At 33.9% G+C, this 24,296-nt stretch overlaps 1 protein-coding gene across 1 annotated transcript in view; it reads right to left on the reverse strand.

Moving 5' to 3' along the window:
• LOC139482321 (nuclear pore complex protein Nup160-like) overlaps positions 1-24,296 on the reverse strand; it is a 145,545-nt gene that overhangs the window by 46,883 nt on the left and 74,366 nt on the right. Inside the window, exons 18-25 of the mRNA XM_071266141.1 lie at positions 20,170-20,330; positions 17,886-18,019; positions 15,771-15,841; positions 14,579-14,735; positions 13,086-13,241; positions 7,305-7,437; positions 5,598-5,693; positions 148-242 (exon numbers count right to left, since the gene is read on the reverse strand). Of these exons, the coding sequence (XP_071122242.1) occupies positions 148-242; positions 5,598-5,693; positions 7,305-7,437; positions 13,086-13,241; positions 14,579-14,735; positions 15,771-15,841; positions 17,886-18,019; positions 20,170-20,330 (1,003 nt within the window). The remainder of the gene's footprint in view (positions 1-147; positions 243-5,597; positions 5,694-7,304; positions 7,438-13,085; positions 13,242-14,578; positions 14,736-15,770; positions 15,842-17,885; positions 18,020-20,169; positions 20,331-24,296) is intronic.

Consider the following 24,296-nt stretch of genomic DNA (forward strand, 5'->3'; position numbering starts at 1 on the left):
TATTTGCACCAGACAAAATTGGTTTTGAGCTTGCATAAAGAAGCGTTTAAATCTTACCCATTTTTCACTAAAGTCAGTAAACTTATGGAGAACATGCTTCTACCAAAAAATCAAGCACCTTAAAATAGCTTTGTAAACTTGCCCTACCTTGAAGATTCTGGGTTGGCAATCATAGCACTGTAAGCCTCTTCATTGTGCTCTAATTCTAATTCATACTTAAACACCTTTGACCATAAAGTTGCCTACAAAGACATAATTATATACACATCATCTGGCAAGGTTTAAATGACTATTGATTGATTAACATTCAACTCATCTAAAGGAATAAGGTTGGTAAGGGCCATACTCTGCTTGGTTTGTTTTTATTTCACTTCAAAAAGAAAAGAAAATCTAATATTCTTCCGTATGAAATTATAAGCCTGGTACCTTTGACAACTATGTAATAATCCAAAACTAAATAAATGACAATTATTTGTAAAGGTATGGACGTCACCACTATAAAATTACAATCAAAGTACTGAAGTACTGTACATAGGATGACTGCAAGTTCTTGTGGATGGTCACAAGCACTTGTCTCAGAAAAAAAATCACATCTCTATACCTGAAAGTGAGGTTAATGTATAGATATTTTTTTTTTTTCTGAGATAGGTTCCTGCATGGATGATAAATAAATGACAGGGAATTCAACCTCATTGTAATAACTATTATATTGTAGTGATACAAATCAGTATACGGTCTTGTTTGTTGTTGCAATGTATATATTATATCAATATATCACGGCTGGTAATCTACACACGCAGAACATTTGGTTCTGCAATGAAAACCGTGAGAGGATTTTTCCGGTTGTGCTTGAGTGGAGCAATTGTCACCGCTTCGAAAGGTATATACATTTCTAAATCGCAATTTTCTTATTCGACTGATCAAAATATTGAAAATCGGAGAATGCTATGCTGTGGTGAATACTTTAACGAAGAGATACATGTATCATTTACTGTTGTACGTGGAGTTGAACTCCTACAAAATCAGTTGCCGCACGAGAATTTGCCTAAAAAAGTGACATTTAGATTTTAAAATGGCTCTAATTACAGACCCACAATTTCAAATTTACTTTTTGTTCGGTCAATGGGTATGGATGTCGTTTTGGAAGGCGTGGACGCTGTCCAGTGTTGATCGACATCTTAATAAATCTAAAAACCTCATATTTGCATTATGACATGCGTGAGGGGATCGGTTCTGATTGAGGACATCGTGAATGCGTGAGGGGACGTGAAATCATAATATTATATCCAAACTATGAGTATTTGAAAGTTGCCTAAATGTGGTCAGATTGTTCATGAAAAAACACATTTGTGTGCATAAACAAAATTAATGAGATAGAATTTTGAAATACATTGTGGGAAGATAGGTTTTACGAACAATAAAAGGAAATATTTTGTCAACGATTTGTTTCTAGCTACAAATAAAAGTTGAAAAATTTCATATCAGCCCAGTATATATTTTTTACGAAAACAGTTCACTCCCCTTGTATTGCGTATTTTTTTTTAAATGGATCGCGAAAACACAAATTTTGATATTCAGTTGAATATTTTGATCTATACAATACATCACAAAGTTTTCTGTATATGAATAAACAGTACCAATAAATTGCAAATATGTCTCCAATAAAGGCAACAAAAGTAAACCGTTGTCGAAATTCATAAATTGATTGAGAAAAAACAAATTCGGACTACAAACTAAAACTGAGGGAATCACATAAAATATAAGAGGAAAACTACGACACAACAACAACATAAATTTAAACTTTAACACACACAGAAACGAATTACAATTTAACAATGGCCATTTTCCGGACTTGGCACAGGACATTTCAAGAAAAAATGGTGGGATGAACCCGGTTTTGTGGCATGCCAAACCTCCCGCTTCTACGGCAATGGTAAATATATCAGTTAAAGACAACATTAAATGACAGGACTACAATACAAATAAATGATAGAACATATAGGACAGAGAAACACTCCAATTATAGCTATCAAAAGGTACCAGGTTTAAAAAAACATGTATATGTCAGACGCGTCTTTCGTCAACACACGGCTTACCAGTGACGCTCAGATGAAAAAAGTTTGAAAGCCAAGACAAGTACATTGAGGAACAAAAGTTCCAAAAAGTTGTGTCTAATACGACTAGGGTTTCTGTCTGGAATAAGAACATCCTTGTTATTTCGAATAATTCATAATTTTGCAACCAGTGATGTTTTATATAATGACTATATAATAGATATACATGATAAAATCGAAGTGGTGACTAACTACACAATAAAAACGGATACATAAAATTACCTAAACCAGCACATAAAAATTCACAGCCGAGTTAGCCAAAACCATAAACGCCCAAAGTGGCGTAATATGTGAATTTCTTAAACAATATCCCAAACATAGGATAGACAGAATTTATCAATAACAATGAAAATTACAATAGAATTTATCAATAACAATGAAAATTACAATATTAATTAACATCAAATTGTGGTAGTAAACTATATCGATTATTTGCCCAAATGCACGAATTTGGACACATATTTGAAATTTATTGATTAGCCTTTTATTCATAAAAAGAAAACATGGTCATTTATTGTTATTTCAAAATTCTATCTCATAATTTTTATTTATGCACACAAATTTGTTTTTTCATAAACAATCTAACCATATTGAGGCAACTTTCAACGACTGATAGCTTGAATATAGAGATATGATTTCAAGTCCCCTCACGCATTCACGATGTCCTCAATCAGAACCGATTCCCTCACGCATGACAACTTGATAATATGAGGTTTTTAGATTTATTAAGATGTCTATCAACACCGGACAGCGTCCACGCCGCCAAAAACGACATTCATACCCATTGACCGAATAAAAAGTAAATTTGAACTTGTAGGTCTGTTAAAAGAACCATTTCAAAATCTAAATGTCACTTTTTTAGGCAAATTCTCGTGCGGCAACTGATTTTGTAGGAGTTCAACTCCACGTACAATAGTAAATGATACATGTATCTCTTCGTTAAAGTAATCACCACAGCATAGCATTCTCCGATTTTCAATATTTTGATCAGTCGAATAAGAAAATTGCGATTTAGAAATGTACATACCTTTTGAAGCGGTGACAATTACTCCACTCAAGCACAACCGGAAAATCCTCTCACGGTTTTCATTGCAGAACCAAATGTTCTGCGTGTGTAGATTACCAGCCGTGTATATGTATATTACAGTAACATGTATATATAATTTTCATCCATTTTTATATCATTCTATTCTACTATATTAATAATAGTGCAGTACAAGTGCATGGTTGACACTCTTCTGTAATAATTTGTTTTTTTTAATAGATTGGATTTGAGTAGGCATTCATATTTTTTCTCCCAAATGTTCAATCTCCCATGCAGAGTTATCGGTCCTGGAGGGAGAGCAAGGACCGATAACTCTGCATGAGAGATAACAATAAAATTGAGAATGGAAATGGGGAATGTGTCAAAGAGACAACCCGACCACAGAAAAAACAACAGCAGAAAGTCACCATGCAACAGGTCTTCAATGTAGCGAGAAACTCCCGCTACAAACAAACATTCTTGAGATATTTTTTCGCATGAGTTAACACGTGATGTCCTCTACATTGCAATATCAGGTTACGAGACAGATGAATTGTAACACCTGTTATAATACTTCCAAAGTTATTAACAACCTTAAACATTCAACTCAGTCCGATGTCTGACATATTCTTCCTACCAATGACTTCAATTATTTCTGGATGCATTTATAGATTTCAGTAAAACACATTATTTAAATATTTTCTTGGAAATGTGGTTTGTATATATTTCAATAGAACTGATTGACATGGACATTTTGTTAAGTCAGGAACCTGATGTTCAGTGGTTGTCGTTTGTTGATGTGATTCCTAAGCATTTCTCTTTTCATCTGTTTTTTATATATATATATATCTAACATTGTTGGATTGATGTTTAGATGAGTTATATATATAGATTAGACCATTGGTTTTCCTGTTTGAATGGTTTTACACTAGTAATTTTTTCAGCCTTTTATACATACCTGTCAACCTGTGATGATGAAAATGCAGGTCATGACCTGCATTAAAGAATCCAATCTCAGGTCATAACGCGTACAAACTTTTTCGAGCTAAATTTCAGTATTTATGGTACATTTTCTTATAATGTATATCAAAGATACCAAAACATCAATGCATGTTCACTTTGTTAAGTCATTTTAAATCTTATTCAATATTATTTCATTGCACTTTTAAAGATTTTTATAAATTTGTGTAACTCAGTCTTATGTGCTTTACTTTTTGAGTAAAAATACTACAATCATCAAACACTAGAATTTAATGTAATTCTTAAATGTTTGAGACTATTGACTATAAAATTGAGAATGGAAATGGGGAATGTGCCAAAGAGACAACAACCCGACCATAGAAAAAAACAACAGCAGAAGGTCACCAACAGGTCTTTTATGTAGCCTTTAACCATGATATTTTTCTTTTAACAAGGAAATTAGACTATGATAAAATATAGTAATACAGTTAAAGGAAGTATAAATGTAAAAAATAATTTTCAACTTTTTTTAAAAAATTGTATAAAGGTATAAAAATAATAACAAGAATGTGTCCTCAGTACACGAATGCCCCACTCGCACTATCATTTTCTATGTTCTGTGGACCGTGAAATTGGGGTAAAATTTCTAATTTGGCATTAAAATTAGAAAGATCATATCATAGGGAACATGTGTACCAAGTTTGAAGTCGATTGGACTTCAACTTCATCAAAAACTACCTCGACCAAAAACTTTAACCTGAAGCTGGACAGACGGACGAACGAACGAACGGACGGACGAACGAATGAACGAACGGACGAAAGGACGCACAGACCAGAAAACATAATGCCCCTCTACTATCGTAGGTGGGGCATAAAAAGTTATTTTTCAATATGTATTTGAATTTTATATTTTTATGATTTAATCTTTTTCACCCATAAAACGTAAATATAAGGAATAATTTTGAATGGTGACAAATAAGGGGAAGTAACTCTAGTTCAGTTTGTAAACCAATGGTGCAATTTATTTACGACCTAAAGCTAAGGTAATTGGTGTTAATTAACAGTGTGTTTGACACCAAAGCTGAAGCCATGCACTTAATGGGTCACTTAATTTGACAGTTTACATAGCTAGATGAACTTCCTGTTCATGGAAGAATTACGAATTTGCTGGTATTTCAAAGGAATATTACTTATGAAATCAATCTCAAGGCTAAAAAATATGGGTGAAATCGGGTCATTTTCGGAATTCCCGGGTTATTTCAATGACCCAGCGAGTGTTCCGGGTGATCCCTCAGAATTGTGAAAATCTTGGGTCACACCCACAGAATACGGGTCAGTTGACAGGTATATTTATAGCTTGATGTTCGGTGTGAGCCTAGGCTCCATTTTAAAGACCGTACTTTGACTTATAATGGTTTACTTTTACAAATTGTGACTTGGATAGAGAGTTGTTTCATGTGCACTCATACCACATCTTATTTTACAGAAAGACAGCTTACCACATTAGGATCATCATCATCTGCTATACTAATGGCTGTCTTGGCAAATGAAACCACAACATCAGGTGCACCAAATTCTTCAAACTGCTTCAATACCTGCAATGTATCATTAATGACAGTGAAAAAGAGAAATAATAATTGGCTTTTAACAGTCAATTTGGTTCAAATTGGTCAACATAAGCTAAGAAAATTGCTAATGAATTATTCACTTGAATATTTTAACTTCATTGAATCTGTATCATGTGGTCATTAATCAACCCCTTAGCTCAGGAGGTTCCAGACATTTTCAAGAGTGGGGTTCCCAGCTCAGGAGAAAAACTAGAGGCTCTGTGTCGCTCACCTGGCTCTACTTGGGGTTTTGAAACCATATATAAATCATAACAAATACTTAAATAATGATTAAGGCCAAGTTTGGTTTAGGCCAATAGGGTCCTATGTCCTAAGTCCTCCACTGGTGGCCATCATGGATATGGATTGGTTTTAAAGTAACAACACTTGTTCAGCACCTCAAAAGGGACATTCATGCTATATTTGGTTTCATTCCATTTAGTGGTGCTCTAATAGAAGACATTTGTATGTTTTTCCCATAGGGTCCTATGTTAAACTAAGTCCTCCGCTGGCAGCCATCTTGGATGATGGATCGGCTACAAAGTAACGACACTTGGTCAGCACCTCATAAGGAACATTCATGACATGTTTGGTTCCATTCCATTCAGTGGTTTTCTAGAAGAAGTTTAAATTGTAACCAGGTGCTCCAAGGGGGCAGCTTTATATGACCGCAGTGGTCGAACCCTGAACAGTTGGGGCAAATTTGGTCACAATATTCAAGCTTGATACTGTCTGGATTTGGATTGTGATCAAATTTTTGACATAATATAGGTTTTTGTCACAATATAAATGTGGTCAAAGATCTAACAAATCTATTGCACATTACTGTGCAATTGAAGATTTCTTCTTTAAACTTTTCAAAATAAGCAGTGTAAGGGAGGTAATCAAGTAATCAAACATATAACAGTATTCTTTAAATTTTAATTGCATTACCTCCCTAACACTGCTTTTAAATTGTCTAAATTGTCCTTTAACCAGAAAAAATTCCTTATATGGAACCTTATGGTACAATGTCAGAGAGATCCATAAAGTTATACATAAGTTATTGTCCCGAAACTACAAAAATGCTTGTTTTGGCCCCTTTTTGGCCCTTAATTCCTAGACTGTTTGCCCAATAACCCTTAAAATAAATCTCAACCTTCTACTTTATGGTATAAACATTGTGGTACAATATCAGAGCAATTGAAATACCTATATACACAACTTATTGTCCTGAAACTAGATAAATACTTGTTTTGGGCCCCTTTGGGCCCCTTTTTTCTAAACTGTTGGGACCATAAACCCATAATTTTTGCGGTCGTATAAAAAGTAAATGACGACATGGCGGACGATAATGGATGACGGACGCCTTTTGGGTCAGGTGAGCTAAAAGCTAACTAAATTAAATACAGTTATTTAAAGCTAAAATGTAAACCAGTCACCTACCATTTTATTTATAAACACTTTTAAAATTCCATGGAAACATCTTTTTACCAAGATATATGAATAAAGGGAACATACTTTTACATTCTCTTGGTGGAGAGTTGTGTCATTGGCAATCATACCACCTCTTTTTATATTTATATCATTACTGAGATATAACTTTAACTATAAACAAACCTTTAGGTAATAAAGAACTTCCAACTGTCTAACTTCTACTTCGTCTGATTGGATAATCTTTTCTCTGAGGAATGGTTCATTGGCAACCCCTTTACTAGCCTCAGTAAAGCACTGTGCTGCTTTCTCTGGTTCACTGAAAAACCAATTGATTGAAAAAGGACTGTTTTAATCCTTTATGATGCATTTTATTCCAGATACATATTTTCACAAGAATTCACATGCTGACAATATCAAATTTTCAGCAGGAACCACAATGCAAAATTTGTCTTGCTATCTGGACAGGTCTAGTTCAGAAGGATCACAAGAGCAATAAAACTGTGATCACAGTAATATGTCTCGCCTTTTTGTTATTTTGATTATGGAAATCAAATGTTGAAATTAAAATAGAAATACTTTAACATGTTACATAAATTATGCAAATATGTAAAGTCAATGAACCATGACTGAAGTACATGGCTAAACAATTGCCATGTAAATGCTAATACAACTGCAAACCAAATACCATGGACTTATTATAAGCTGTTCCCTTTAAACAAACCTAAACAAAAACATTAACTTGTAAACTATGTAAAAGTTTCAAAGTCAATGAACAAGGAAGAGGGGGTGTGGCTATATAATCTCCATGGAAATGATACTTTTTTGAATACCAAATATCACTGACTTAACATTAGCAGTTCATATTAAACTGATCTAATCATAAACTAATACATGCAAATAGTTATCAAAGATATCAGGCTTATAATTTGATAACAAGAAGCGTGTTTTCGTCTACATAAGACTCATCGGTGACACTCAGAAAAAAAAAGTTAGAAAGCCAAACAAGTAAAAAGTTGTAAACTAAGCAAAAGTTTCAAATTCAATAGACCATGAATAAGGGGGTGGGACCAAATAATCTCCATGGTACCGAGATGTGCCAGTGCTTATACAACTGCATACCAAATATCATTGACCTACCACTAGTGGTTCCCCATAAACTGACCTAATCACATTGACACAAACTAATACATGTAAACTAAGCAAAGTTTCAAGGTCAATAGACCATGACCGAAGGGGCAAGGCCAAATAATCTCCATGGTACCGAGATGTGCCAATGCTAGTACAACTGCATACCAAATATCATTGACCTACCACTAGTGGTTCCCCATAAACTGACATAATCACAAACTAATACTGTGTTGCCACCGCTGCCTGAAACAATGCACATACCTATGTCTTGCTTCTTGACTATCAAGGCAAGACAAAAATCTGAATGCACAGTGAGATTCAGCATATCATAGAACCAAAAAAAAAATTTTGATGAAAAAAAAGTATAATTTTTTACCCTTTGAACCTAAATGTAGACATATTTAACCAGATGCTTCGCAGGGTGAAGCTTTATACAACCGCATAGGTCGAACCCTGAACAGTTGGGGCAAGTATGTACACAACATTCAAACTTGATACAGCTATGAATTTGGATTGTGATTAAATAGTTGACACAGAATGAATGTGGTCTAATGAACTTAAAAAACTTAAATTTACCTATTATGGTCCAATATCCAAAATCTAAATACATGGCCATGGATTGATGCAGCATATCAAAGAATCCGAAGAATTCAATTTTTGATGAAATCAAACAAAGTTTAATTTAGGACCCTTTTGACCTCAATGTGGACCAATTTGATAACAGGGTCCAAAAATCAAAATCTAAATACATGGTTAGATTCAGCATACCAAAGAAACCCATACATTCAATTTTTGATGAAATCAAACAAAGTTAAATTTTGGACCCCAATTTTGACAAACTTTAAAAACTGGGCACATAATCAAAAATCTAAATACATATTCAGATTCAGCATATCAATGCTCCCCAAGAATTCTAGAATAAAAAAACCCATTGAAATTGATAAAGAAATAAGCAATTTATACAAAGTATTAGAAAAGTATTGTTTTAGGCCCCTTTTACCCCAATTCCTAAACAGTTTGGGCCATAACCCCCAAAATCAATCCCAACCTTCCTTTTTTAGAATGGAACCTTGTGGTACAATTTCAGAAAGATCAATACTGTTACACACCAGTTATTGTCTTGAAACTAGAAAAATACTTATTTTGACCCCTTTTGGGCCCCTTGTTCCTAAACTTTGAAGATCAAAACCCCCAAAATCAATCCCAACCTTTCTTTGGTGGTTATAAACCTTGTGTTAAAATTTTACTGATTTCTATTAACTAATACTAAAGTTATTATCCGGAAATCATCCGTCTTTGGACGAAGCTGACGACTACGACACTGACGTGATACCAATATACAACCAAATTTATTTTAATTTTTGCGGTCCTATAAAAATGTCCAAATATCCAATATAGTAATACATGTTAAAAACCTCAAACAATTCAAGACTTTAAATTAATCCTCATTGAAATTGGTATTTATTTTCAATTAAAGGGGCACTAGCTAAGAGATATAGAAAAATTCTAATATATTATATTTTTTGCTCAATCAATAATGAAATGCAAATAGTGAAATAATAATTCACTTTTAGCAGCAAGGATGGTTCAATTTGGCAAAAAAAGCTAAAAAATCATTGATTATGAATTATTCACTTGCAAGTGAATAATTCGACCTCATTGAATCCGTATTCATGTGAATTTTAATTTAACCCCTTAGTTTTAAATGGACAACACGTGAATTGTATGTGTAAAGTTATTTTGAGGAAAAGAATGTCAACATTGAAAGTGAAACAAAGGTAAATCATTTGATTGACTGATTAGATCCACAAATAATCATTCTTATACTGGTAAAATCGATGATAAACATTTATTTTTCATCCATAATATGAAATTAATTAGACCTAGAATAATCCAACAGCACGAGTTTGCTTAATCTATTTATATCTATATTTATGTTTACATCCCTTATATGGTCATCGAATGACTTAAGGGGTCAACTCGATAATTAATTAGATGGCGTCTAGCCTAAATTACAAACGAAACGAAGCTACGTTTTTTCATGCCCATGTCCTGTTAATTGAATATTTTAGACTTTTAATAGTTTGGATAAATGTTTTACATTGGTAAAAATCAAATATAAGAATTTGATTAAAATTGGTGAACATGAATTTGACAGCTAGTGCCCCTTTAAGGATTTATTGCTGTTGTGCAATTATAACTTAGTAAATCTGTTTACAAACTAAATATAATAATTTACACATCCTGTACGAACAAGGGTAAAACTTAATACTCCCTCGATAAGGCCGAGGATTAAAGAAACTCAGCGACTACCAAAATAATGTTCCTCCCACTTGGATGAAAAAATCACATTTAGATCAAATGAGGGTAATAATTTGTTTTCATCCCTTTAACTGACCATACACAAGCTACACTTGTTTTCATCCCTTTAACTGACCATACACAAGCTACACTTGTTTTCATCCCTTTAACTGACCATACACAAGCTACACTCGTTTTCATCCCTTTAACTGACCATACACAAGCTACACTTGTTTTCATCCCTTTAACTGACCATACACAAGCTACACTGGTTTTCATCCCTTTAACTGACCATACACAAGCTACACTTGTTTTCATCCCTTTTCTGACCATACACAAGCTACACTGGTTTTCATCCCTTTAACTGACCATTCACAGGCTACACCAGTTTTCATCCCTTTAACTGACCAAACACAAGCTACACTGGTTTTCACCCCTTTAACTGACCATACACAAGCTACACCAGTTTTCATCCCTTTAACTGACCATTTACAAGATACACCGGTTTTCATCCCTTTAACTGACCATACACAAGCTACACTGGTTTTCATCCCTTTAACTGACCATACACAAGCTACACTTGTTTTCATCCCTTTAACTGACCATACACAAGCTACACTTGTTTTCATCCCTTTAACTGACCACAAACAAGCTACACTGGTTTTCATCCATTTAACTGACCATACACAAGCTACACTTGTTTTCATCCCTTCAACTGACCATACACAAGCTACACTGGTTTCCATCCCTTTAACTGACCAAACACAAGCTTAACACTTGTTTTTATCCCTTTCACTGACCATACACAAGCTACACTTGTTTTCATCCCTTTCACTGACTTTACAGAAGCTACACCGGTTTTCATCCCTTCAACTGACCATACAGAAGCTACACTGGTTTACATCCCTTTAACTGACCATACACAAGCTACACTGGTTTTCACCCCTTTAACTGACCATACACAAGCTACACCAGTTTTCATCCCTTTTACTGACCATTCACAAGATACATCGGTTTTCATCCCTTTAACTGACCATACACAAGCTACACTGGTTTTCATCCCTTTAACTGACCATACACAAGCTACACTGGTTTTCATCCCTTTAACTGACCATACACAAGCTACACTGGTTTTCATCCCTTTAACTGACCATACACAAGCTACACTGGTTTTCATCCCTTTAACTGACCATACACAGGCTACACCAGTTTTCATCCCTTTAACTGACCATACACAAGCTACACTTGTTTTCCTCCCTTTAACTGACCATACACAAGCTACACCAGTTTTCATCTCTTTAACTGACCATACACAAGCTACACTGGTTTTCATCCCTTAAACTGACCATACACAAGCTACACCAGTTTTCATCCCTTTAACTGACCATACACAAGCTACACTGGTTTTCATCCCTTTAACTGACCATACATAAGCTTCACTGGTTTTCATCCCTTTAACTGACCATACACAAGCTACACTGGTTTTCATCCCTTTAACTGACCATAGAGAAACTACACTGGTTTTCATCCCTTTAACTGACAATACACAAGCTACACGGGTTTTCATCCCTTTAACTGACCATACACAAGCTACACCAGTTTTCATCCCTTTAACTGGCCATACACAAGCTACACTTGTTTTCATCCCTTTAACTGACCATACACAAGCTACACTGGTTTTCGTCCCTTTTCTGACCATACACAAGCTACACTGGTTTTCATCCCTTTCACTGACCATACACAAGCTACACTTGTTTTCATCCCTTTCACTGACCATACACAAGCTACACTGGTTTTCATCCCTTTAACTGACCATACACAAGCTACACCTGTTTTTATCCCTTTAACTGACCATACACAAGCTACACCAGTTTTCATCCCTTTAACTGACCATACACAAGCTACACTGGTTTTCACCCCTTTAACTGATCATACACAAGCTACACTGGGTTTCATCCCTTTAACTGACCATACACAGGCTACACTGGTTTTCATCCCTTTCACTGACCATACACAAGCTACACTGGTTTTCATCCCTTTCACTGACCATACACAAGCTACACTTGTTTTCATCCCTTTCACTGACCATACACAAGCTACACTGGTTTTCATCCCTTTAACTGACCATACACAAGCTACACTGGTTTTCATCCCTTTTCTGACCATACACAAGCTACACTGGTTTTCATCCCTTTCACTGACCATACACAAGCTACACTTGTTTTCATCCCTTTCACTGACCATACACAAGCTACACTGGTTTTCATCCCTTTAACTGACCATACACAAGCTACACTGGTTTTCATCCCTTTCACTGACCATACACAAGCGACACCGGTTTTCATCCTTTTAACTGACCATACACAAGCTACACTGGTTTTCACCTCTTTAACTGATCATACACAAGCTACACTGGTTTTCACCCCTTTAACTGATCATACACAAGCTACACTGGTTTTCATCCCTTTAACTGACTATACAGAAGTTACAAAACTATGTCTCAGATTTTTTCACTTATTCTACATGAAAACCTACTCAAAATGCAAATAAGCCATTCCTAGCATGAATTTGAGGGACGACTCGTTCACATCACAAAACTCGCTAAGCTGATTAACATATTGCTGAAGGGGTAGATACTGACAACATTCCATTAGATATTCTGGAAATAAAAAACTTTCATTCATTGGCCATCTGGAAATGTAATTAAGGAAATTCCAAATGATTTTGGCAGTTGTGCAGAGTTTACAACAAAAATAAAATAGGATATGTTTTATACTCAAGACTCTAAAGAACCTGTGTTGCATTCATAGATGCCAACCTCTTTTTGGTTCAATCCGTGAAAAGGTATTAAAATCTCTGAAATATCTATTTTGTCAGTAATAAAATATTATTCAAAATATTCCAATGATTGTGGCAAAGTTTGATCTAATACACCTAATCGCTACTTATTCCAGTAATTCTGGGTAAGTTCTAAAATAACACTACTTTTTTCATCCAGTTGAAGCTATCTGTGACCCTGTTTAAACAATGCATGATACTTTTCAATGAGACCTGTTTAAACCATCATAAATACTTCAAACAATTTTTTTTTACTGTAATTTGAGTTTTGAAACAAAGTGGATCGAAATCTATAAAAGTTTCCTAGTGATTGCTTTCAAAATTATTTCCTTCCTCAGCTCTGATGACCTATGTTCTGCTTCACCATTGACCCTAACTTAGGACAATAACTTAAAAAAAAAATCTTTTATCCTTGTAATAAATACCCTAAAAAATGTAGGCATTTATTTCAAAGGATATAACTTCCAAAAAATAGAGGTTTGGCACTCTTCAAAAACTTTATTGATATATTATACTTCATAATAAATGATATTCAAACTAGTCTGAGATATTGGCTGATATAAACATTTTATATAAATTTCATAAATATCTGTCAAAAATTGTACACTTGAAAGACATTTCAATGCAGGTTTCTAATAGTAAGATTTTTTGTGAAATGAAAAAAAACTTTAAAATACCTAATTTAATATGTAGAAGTAAACATATTAAGGATATGCTTGAAAAATGTACATTTTATCAAATAATTAATTGTTTTATGCAAAGTTCAACTGTGCTTCTATAAAGACTACTGGTAGTTTCACACATGCCTTTTTAGGTGTAAACATAGCCACATGATCATTTATTAGTTAAGAAATATTTCCAAACTAAATGAAATTAAAACTAGATGTGTCAAAGCAACACGAATGGCCCCGTCTCAAAAGTTGAAAAATCTGCAATTTCAATAACATGTGTGAGCACAAACATGATGGTAGTCTCACATATCAAAAATCAGCTCAAAATCTGGTATCGTCAGATTTTGAGCTGATTTTTTATATGTGAGACTACCATCATAAATTGCTTCTTTTTAATATTTTGACAAATGTTAAATAAACTTAAGCTTTCAAAATAAACTTCAACTGCAGTAGTTATGCATGTATAAAAAACCTAAATGCCTCCTTTAATAACTATGCAATTAGATATATCAAGGATACAATAATTCAGCTGTAAATCTTGCAAGTCCCAACACTGCTATGGTCCATGTAGCACATGGGTCCTCATCCATGCATCCAGTTTTGGCAAGCTTTATCCTCACTTGATTTCCTCCTTCTCCCTTCAAAAACATCTCAGTGATAGTCATGTTCTGGTTGCCTTAAAAACAAAGATCTTAAGATATGTTTATTATGAACTTGAGGTTTCAATGACCATCAAACATGCATTATTTTGTTTGAAAAGAAATCTAACAACAGTACAATGCATTGTAATGCACATGTTAAAATTAAAGAATTAATGAGACATCAGACAGCTACATTATTATATCAATATACATATCAAATGAGTATCCTTTATGTTATTACTTCAATTCTGCAATTTCAAAAACCTTATAGAGTGGGGTGCTCATTTTCGCCACATCTTTCCATGTTTTCTACAGTTTATGTTCAGGTCTAAATGTTTTTGAAGTATACTGATATTTCTATATGAAGATAACTTCAAATGCAAAATATACTTAAGCTTGAAAACCGGTTTGTTTTAAGAAAATCATCTGAAAAGTTAGATTAAAGGGTGTTTGAAATTTCCGGATGTTTTGTCAATGGGGGACACATATTCGCAGTTTTTACACATCTATTTAAAACCAAATAACCGCAGCTTTTAATAATTTTTATCAAATCAATTGCATTATAGATGAATAGCAGACATTTCAAAGGTATAAAGAATTCAAAATTAGGGCATTCAGTCCAATATTTACTTAGAAATACTTCTTTGAAATCGTGTTTTTTATTCAGGAAATTGTCTGAAAATCGTTGTCCGTTTTTCATTTGAATCAAACTATCTCAAAACATTTCTCTGGTCCGGCTGACCTCGAGATAACAAGAGTCAACTGTATTACAAAATAATGTGTCCATTCTGGCGTAATTGTCCATGTGAGATCATTAAAAAGACCTGACAGACAAAAAGACACCTTGTATTTCTATGTCCTTTACAACACTTCTTGAGGAGGATAATAAGCAATGTCACAGGTATGATTGCCAAAGAGGCAAGTATTATCAGAAACCAATTCATGTAGAAGTTAGCAACTACAAGGTCATTGTATGGCCATCAACAATGGGAATGATGCAAACCCATAGTCAGCTAAAAATACTAGAACATGACAGCCACCAAGTTCAAGAAGTAAAAACCTGTACTTACCTCCCTTGAACTGAATACCACCTAATCCTGGTCCTATTTCCAAGGAGGCCAACTGTCTCACATTAAACTCCCTAAAATTGTTAAAACAAAATCATCCTTTATAATGCATGTTCTCTGTTTTTGCTGGTTTTAGAAATTCTTTCCAATTCTTCTATGGAGCTTTTAATAAGGTTTCAACAGTAGTGGTCTCATGTTCTTAAACTTTCATTTGATACCAAAATTACCCACAAATTTTACCTATTGACAAAGTTACAGCTATGCATTTAAATCCATCTTTTATATTCAAGAAGCAGTTTCAAGCATATGCTCACTGCAATGTTTATTTTTTATTTAACAAGCATTCTGTGAGTATTGCATTGCAAAACATAGTCAGTCCCCTTCCGGTTAAAAATTCATTGTATTGTAGCAAAATTCAAACTTGATCTATAACTTGTCATGGTGTAAACTATATTACAAATATCAAGTCAATATAAGCATAACCAAAAAAAGTGTGAAAATCTAATTATTTAAGTGAACTTTCAAAGTCCAAGGACCATAACTCTACACATAATCATCAGACTGTCAACGTGACTGGAGAATTTCAGAAAAGGTTTCAAAAATCATAGTTACTTGGGGACCGGAAAATTGTTTTTCTACCCCTCCTCCTTTTTTCCCAAAATTCCCATTTTTTGTTTTCTAATTTATTTCAATATGGACATACATTTAGTACATGTATATTATGAACATTCATTACTATAAATAAAGTGTTTTTGCATTTTACTATCAATTCTCAGTTTACTAATCAATCCAAGGCAGTCAATGGTATATTATATAGACCCTCTCTATTTAATATACTTAGTGACTTCATGAATTTTTGTAAAAGATTTCATGACTGGAGAATTTCATAAAGGTATCAAAAGTCATAGGTACTTTGGGACAGGTCAATTGTTTTTCTAGCCCGGCTTCTCCTTTTTTTCCAAAATTCCCATTTTTTGTTTTCTATTAATTTCAATAACAAATGAATAATAATAGCGTTTATCTGTATATTATATATCATTATGAACATTCATTACTATAAATAAAGGTGTATTTGCTTTTTACTATCAATTCTCAGTTTACTAGTTGATCCAACGGCGGTCATTGATATATTATATAGACCCTCTCTATTTAATAAACTCTGTGACCGCTGTGAATAGTAAACTTGAAAATGATAGCAGATAGCAAATACATGTTTAAATAGACATAGTATATACATGTATGTTCAAAGTATACAGAAAAATGGAAACCGGAAGTCTAGTCTGACTTAAAATTCAGTCCAAACACGGAAACAATATCCAGACGGCTTTTTTCCGGTTTTCCTCCCAAAATAACCCATACAGAATAATAATAAGCAAGGATGACAAATGCGACTATGCATTGTACCTATAGGACACAAATTCATGATGATTCATTTATTGTGAAAGGAAGAGAAGCGACACACAAAATGAGGTCTCCTGATTTAATAGCATAGATATCTTCAAGCACAACGGAAAAAAAAGATTAACACTTTTTTTGACTGAATTTTCTAAGTTCAAGGATCATAACTCTGCACAAAGTCATCAGACAGACTTGAAATTCAAACTTGAACTGTAACTTGTCATGATAAACCTATATATCAATTATCAATATCAATTATGACCAAAAAACATGCCGAAACTGATTATTTTAGTGAATTTTCTAAGTCAAAGGACAAAAAATCTGCCTAAAATCATAACACCAGAAAAAATTCTAACTTGATCTGTAACTTGTCATGATAATTAAAACAATGAACTTAAAGGCAGGGGACTTTTTTGTCATGTATATCTGTTCATTGTACTCTATTTAAGGGTGAAGGTTTGAAGATCAAGATTCAAGGGTTTTACAAGAGGAATTATGAGTGTTAGGTAAATGACACATGTTGAATAAAATCAAACAATGTATATGTATACAAAGAAATTGTTTAGTAATGGCTGCTTGACATGTTCATTAGAACAACTGATGTTACTTACTCTCACCTCACCTCTGGCAAAAAAATGAAAGGGCTTCACTCCTGTATCATTGTTTATCATAAGGTAATAACAATTTGAGAGCACTATATCAATATCTTTGAAAACTTACATGGAACTTGTTTGTGCACTGGTTGCCATTGTTTCTGTTGTCCATTTCAATGTCATGTAGGCTTTAATAAGGACACATGTATTTGGTATCAATTCATCATCAATTTCAGATGCACTTGCTTGTGTAAGACCAGACTGAAATAAAAAAAATATTGTACAATATACTTTAATTTGCCGTTATGTATTGACCCCCCTTTTCTTGCCAAAAAAATAAATAAAAATAATTTAAGAAAATTCCTTTTAGTTTCTGAAATGAGAAAAAATACCTCCCATAATTTTTTTTCACCCCTCCCCTTTTTCCTGTAACAAACTTATCTTTTCGTCAAGATATGGTCATAATCTCGAATTCAAATTTCCAATGGAGTTTGCAACCATAATTACCCATTTAAATATATCATAAAAGTCTTAAAATGGAAAATGACGTACATTATCATGGCAAAATCAATATTCCTTAATCAGCACTTAATAGTAACTTCTAAAAATAAATTGACAGCTAATTACCTCAGACAATGCAACATTTCTTTAAACATAATTCAAAAGTAGTGAAAGGGAGGTAATCCAAACAATTTTGTGCTTGGATTACCTCTCTAACACTGCTTTTAAATTGTCTTAAGTAATTGTCTACTCACCAAGAAACCCTTGTTTTCCCCCTTTTTGCCCCTTATTCCTTCAAAGCCATAACCCCCCAAAGCCAATCCTAACCATCCCTTTGAGGTATGGAAACTTGTGGTATAATTTCAGAGAGATTCATATACCATTCCACAAGTTATTATCTAGAAACTAAAAAAAATGCTTATTTCGACCCCGTTTTGGCCCCCCGTTTTGGTTCATAAGTCAGGACCCTGATGTACAGTTGTTGTCATTTGTTGATGTGGTTCATAAGTCAGGACCCTGATGTACAGTTGTTGTCATTTGTTGATGTGGTTCATAAGTCAGGACCCTGATGTACAGTAGTTGTCATTTGTTGATGTGGTTCATAATTCAGGACTCTGATGTACAGTTGTTGTCATTTGTTGATGTGGTTCATAAGTCAGGACCCTGATGTACAGTTGTTGTCATTTGTTGATGTGGTTCATAAGTCAGGACCCTGATGTACACTTGTTGTCATTTGTTGATGTGGTTCATAAGTCAGGACCCTGATGTACAGTAGTTGTTATTTGTTGATGTGGTTCATAAGTCAGGACCCTGATGTACAGAAGTTGTTATTTGTTGATTTGGTTCATAAATCAGGACCCTGATGTACAGTTGTTGTCATTTGTTGATGTGGTTCATAAGTCCCTGATGTACAGTAGTTGTTATTTGTTATTTGTTGATGTGGTTCATAAGTCAGGACCCTGATGTACAGTTGTTGTTATTTGTTGTTGTGGTTCATAAGTCAGGACCCTGATGTACAGAAGTTGTTATTTGTTGATTTGGTTCATAAATCAGGACCCTGATGTACAGTTGTTGTCATTTGTTGATGTGGTTCATAAGTCAGGACCCTGATGTACAGTTGTTGTTATTTGTTAATGTGGTTCATAAGTCAGGACCCTGATGTACAGTAGTTGTCATTTGTTGATGTGGTTCAGTGGTTCATAAGTCAGGACCCTGATGTACAGTTGTTGTCATTTGTTGATGTGGTTCATAAGTCAGGACCCTGATGTACAGTTGTTGTCATTTGTTGATGTGGTTCATAAGTCAGGACCCTGATGTACAGTTGTTGTCATTTGTTGATGTGGTTCATAAGTCATGACCCTGATGTACAGTAGTTGTCATTTGTTGATGTGGTTCATAAGTCAGGACCCTGATGTACAGTTGTTGTCATTTGTTGATGTGGTTCATAAGTCAGGACCCTGATGTACAGTAGTTGTCATTTGTTGATGTGGTTCATAAGTCAGGACCCTGATGTACAGTAATTGTTATTTGTTAATGTGGTTCATAAGTCAGGACCCTGATGTACAGTTGTTGTCATTTGTTGATGTGGTTCATAAGTCAGGACCCTGATGTACAGAAGTTGTCATTTGTTGATGTGGTTCATAAGTCAGGACCCTGATGTACAGTAGTTGTCATTTGTTGATGTGGTTCATAAGTCAGGACCCTGATGTACAGTAATTGTTATTTGTTAATGTGGTTCATAAGTCAGGACCCTGATGTACAGTAGTTGTCATTTGTTGATGTGGTTCATAAGTCAGGACCCTGATGTACAGTAGTTGTCATTTGTTGATGTGGTTTATAGGTATTTCTTGTTTCTCATTTATTTTATATAGATGATTGTTGGTTTTCCTGTTTGAAGGGTTTTTAATTACCTTATTTTCAAGCCTTAGTGCTGCAACCATTAGAATAAGTAAATCTCTGACCACGATGAGTCGAATGGCTGATATCTGTTGGAGTGATTTAGACAAGATTTCAACACCAGTAGAACTTATAAACAGTCTCTCACATGAAAGTTTCTGGTTGGCATTGATATCTAGAAAAATAAGATACAAATTACTAAGAAAATATTCTGATTACACCAACATAAATATACAAACAAATAGTTTAAGTCATCATCATGAAGAAAACATTTAAAACAGTATGAAAAGCTCAGTATTCCTGAGACATGATAAATAAAAGAGGCACAACGGAGGTTACCAGTGTCATGTTTATCAATTTTGTCACTTTTAACATAGCTTCTTAAGTTTCATGATATCAGCCAAACATTTACTGGGCACCAATGATGTCTAAGTATGGTAATATTTGGCCTAGAGTTGTATAATGAGAAAACAGTTATAATATAGGCAAAGTATCAAGAAGTGCCTTACACAATCTTGATAAGAAATGTTTTCTACATTTGTATATTTTTTATTTTCATTTGATTTTTTCACTACATGTTCATCTAAAACACCACTATATCTTATGTTAATAACAATAAATGACTGTAAGTTAACGGGAGAGATCCGTTTGCGCCAAAAATGCGTCCTTTTGCGCCACAACTTTTTTCTCCAATGCTACGTTTGCGCCACATGTTTTTAAATTACATGGTATCATTTGCGCCAAAAATAAAACATATAATTGCGCCAATTAGAAGAAAAATGACTTCCCTACTCCTTTATTCGGACTTGGAACCGGCAGTTTACACGGCAAATGTTTCCTTTTCTGAAACATATCTTCTTCATACTACTGCTGCATGGGTACTTCCCGATTTAATGTATGTAGAAGATGATAACTTCACTTATTGTCCAAAAACACAAACATTAAAGGTTCATAATAATTCCTCATAGTAATTAAGCCCATACACATGTGGGAACAAAGCACTGTTTCACCAACATATGCATATGGCTAAAACCTAATCAGTAAAAGTTTCTTTTTTCTTCTCTATTGGTATCAAAATATTCAGCAAAGCAATAGTTTTATTCTCTCACTGTACATTGACTGTCTAATGCATTTTGATTCATTTCTCTCCAGATGCTCATCTTCATGGTGAAATATCTCCGAACATATGATACTTTTTAAACCAAAAATAAGAATAAATATATTAATCATTAATATATATGATAGATATGTGTACAGGTAAATTGGCGCAAATGAGTTCCAAATATTGGCGCAAATGATTAATTTGGAAAACAAAATTTGGGGCAAATGATACCCCTGAAAAACAGTAATTGGCGCAAAAGGACTGCTGCCAAATTAACTATGTGAAAAGATCTGTTTTTGATTGTATTGAAATATGTATGTGAGGGCCTCAGGGAAGATTAGTTTATTGTAACTAACTGAGTTTATCCTCTTTAAATAAAGAATTTAATATTATCATTATTATTATTATTATTATTATTATCAATATATGAACTGTATGTGACTTAAATTATAATGTTATATAAAATCAGAATATTTGAAATGACAATTTTTTATGCTGTCAAAAATAGTATTATAATTAATAATAATAATCTTTATTTCTTTTTCAATGCTAAATGTTTGTATTGTTTAATGTCTATGGTTTTGTCATTTATATGTCTGTCTGTCTGTTTGTTCATGTTTTTTGTTTGTTTGTTTATTTCGTAACAATCCTATTGTTTGGATTTTAAACTAATAAAATTCTTATTCTAATTTTATTCTGTCACAACTGGATATTTTAACATTTTCCGCTGGAGTTTGGGCTTTAAAACTGATGACATTTTTATCAATGTTCTTCATTGTTCCTGTTGAGAATTTGTATACAATTCCTTGTTCAATTTGATTGTAATGATAGTTGAGAATTTGTATAGTATACAATTCCTTGTTCAATTTGATTGTAATGATAGTTGAGAATTTGTATAGTATACAATTCCTTGTTCAATTTGATTGTAATGATAGTTGAGAATTTGTATAGTATAAAATTCCTTGTTCAATTTGATTGTAATGATAGTTGAGAATTTGTATAGTATACAATTCCTTGTTCAATTTGATTGTAATGATAGTTGAGAATTTGTATAGTATACAATTCCTTGTTCAATTTGATTGTAATGATAGTTTAACAAGAATACCTTTAACAACACTTCAACTATCAAATTTTCCGTATTTTTGAAAAGTTTTCAGTAATCATTTATAAACGTGCATTTACCAATCAAAATTACTGACGAGTGGTTGCAAAGTGATGTACACTAAAATTTGTCATTTAACATGTTGTCTGTAGTATGTATTCCATTCATTAATTATTCAGATGTTCTCGACTCAAACATTTTTGTTTTGTCAAGGAGAAGTAGAGAAAGGGAAAAAGCTACTTAATAAAATGCAAGTTTGACTCTTCGGAAGTCAATTAGTTACCCAACAATAGGTTGATAACTCCAGAGAAACCGGAAGCATTAGATTGGCGTTTCCTAAATACTGGACCCGGACAGAAAAGTAATGATAAAAATCCGCGTTTTACAAAATTGAACGTTGATGATTGGGAATCCGTAACTATTCGACTTTGACTGTAATAGCGTAGTTTATATCGCAAAATCGGAAAAACTACGGAAAAATCGTAATAGTTGGCATCTATGCTGGTCCAAGGAATGAGGTCAGGTGAATCCTATCACTGGTCCAACGAATGAGGTTGAGGTCAGGTGAATCCTATCACTGGTCCAAGGAATGAGGTCAGGTGAATCCTATCACTGGTCCAACGAATGAGGTTGAGGTCAGGTGAATCCTATCACTGGTCCAAGGAATGAGGTCAGGTGAATCCTATCACTGGTCCAAGGAATGAAGTCAGGTGAATCCTATCACTGGTCCAAGGAATGAGGTCAGGTGAATCCTATCACTGGTCCAAGGAATGAAGTCAGGTGAATCCTATCACTGGTCCAAGGAATGAGGTCAGGTGAATCCTATCACTGGTCCAAGGAATGAGTTCAGGTGAATCCTATCACTGGTCCAAGGAATGAGGTCAGGTGAATCCTATCACTAGTCCAAGGAATGAGGTCAGGTGAATCCTATCACTGGTCCAAGGAATGAGGTCAGGTGAATCCTATCACTGGTCCAAGGAATGAGGTCAGGTGAATCCTATCTGAGAGACATGAAGACCATGCAAGAAACCCATATACCAAATATAGTTATTCTCATATTCAAGTGAGAAATTCACTTGACAAAAAACTATACACTTTTTTTTAAGCAGTCCGGATCACTGAACCATAAAAAGAAGGCCAAGGAAAATGGACATTTGATAGACAGAAACTTTGCTTGCAAATAGTAATCCATATATCTGGCATTCATTAAATGGCAATAACACCTATAATGAGCCATCTGCTCATTCTGGTTCAAATGGGAAAGTGGTGGATTTAGGACAAATTTTATTTTTGAACAGAAATAATTTTCGACATTTTGTTGAGATCCAGTTTCTAAATTGCCATTTTGAACTTGTTTTTGTTTTGTTATCCCTTTCCTATAATAAAACTGACACTTAAGTACAGTGTTATCATTCAGAGGGCCCTCCTAAAAACTATTTTAATGACTCAGGGAAATATTGGCTAATGATTGCTAATCTCTTTACCTGTGTTTTTAATTCACACCTAGCTATTGATCACAAGCTCAGAACTAATATTAAAATTCCATAACTGTCTTCATTATTTATTTACTTTTCAGCTAAGACAATTGTCAATTCTGATTTAGAATTAAATTAAAACTAGATTTATTTTACATAGAAAAAACTATGTTTTTACTACTAACACACATGCTTTGTTTACCATGTAATATACATGCTTGAAATTCTCACCGCAGATTAGACACTAAATCGTAAATTCAAAATGATTTCGCGCTAAATTATTAAACAAGTGCAACTATAATCATCAATATTCAAACACTTTCAAAAATAAATAAAATGCTTCGCTGAGCGCAGCCTGATACTACAGCAGATGTTAACCTTGAACTAGGGCAAATTTGGACAGAATATTCAAGCGTGATACTGTCTGAATTTGGATTGTGGTCAATTTTTTTTTACATAATA

The sequence above is a fragment of the Mytilus edulis genome, chromosome 7, assembly GCF_963676685.1.
Source record: "Mytilus edulis chromosome 7, xbMytEdul2.2, whole genome shotgun sequence".
Taxonomy (NCBI): Eukaryota; Metazoa; Mollusca; class Bivalvia; order Mytilida; family Mytilidae; genus Mytilus; species Mytilus edulis.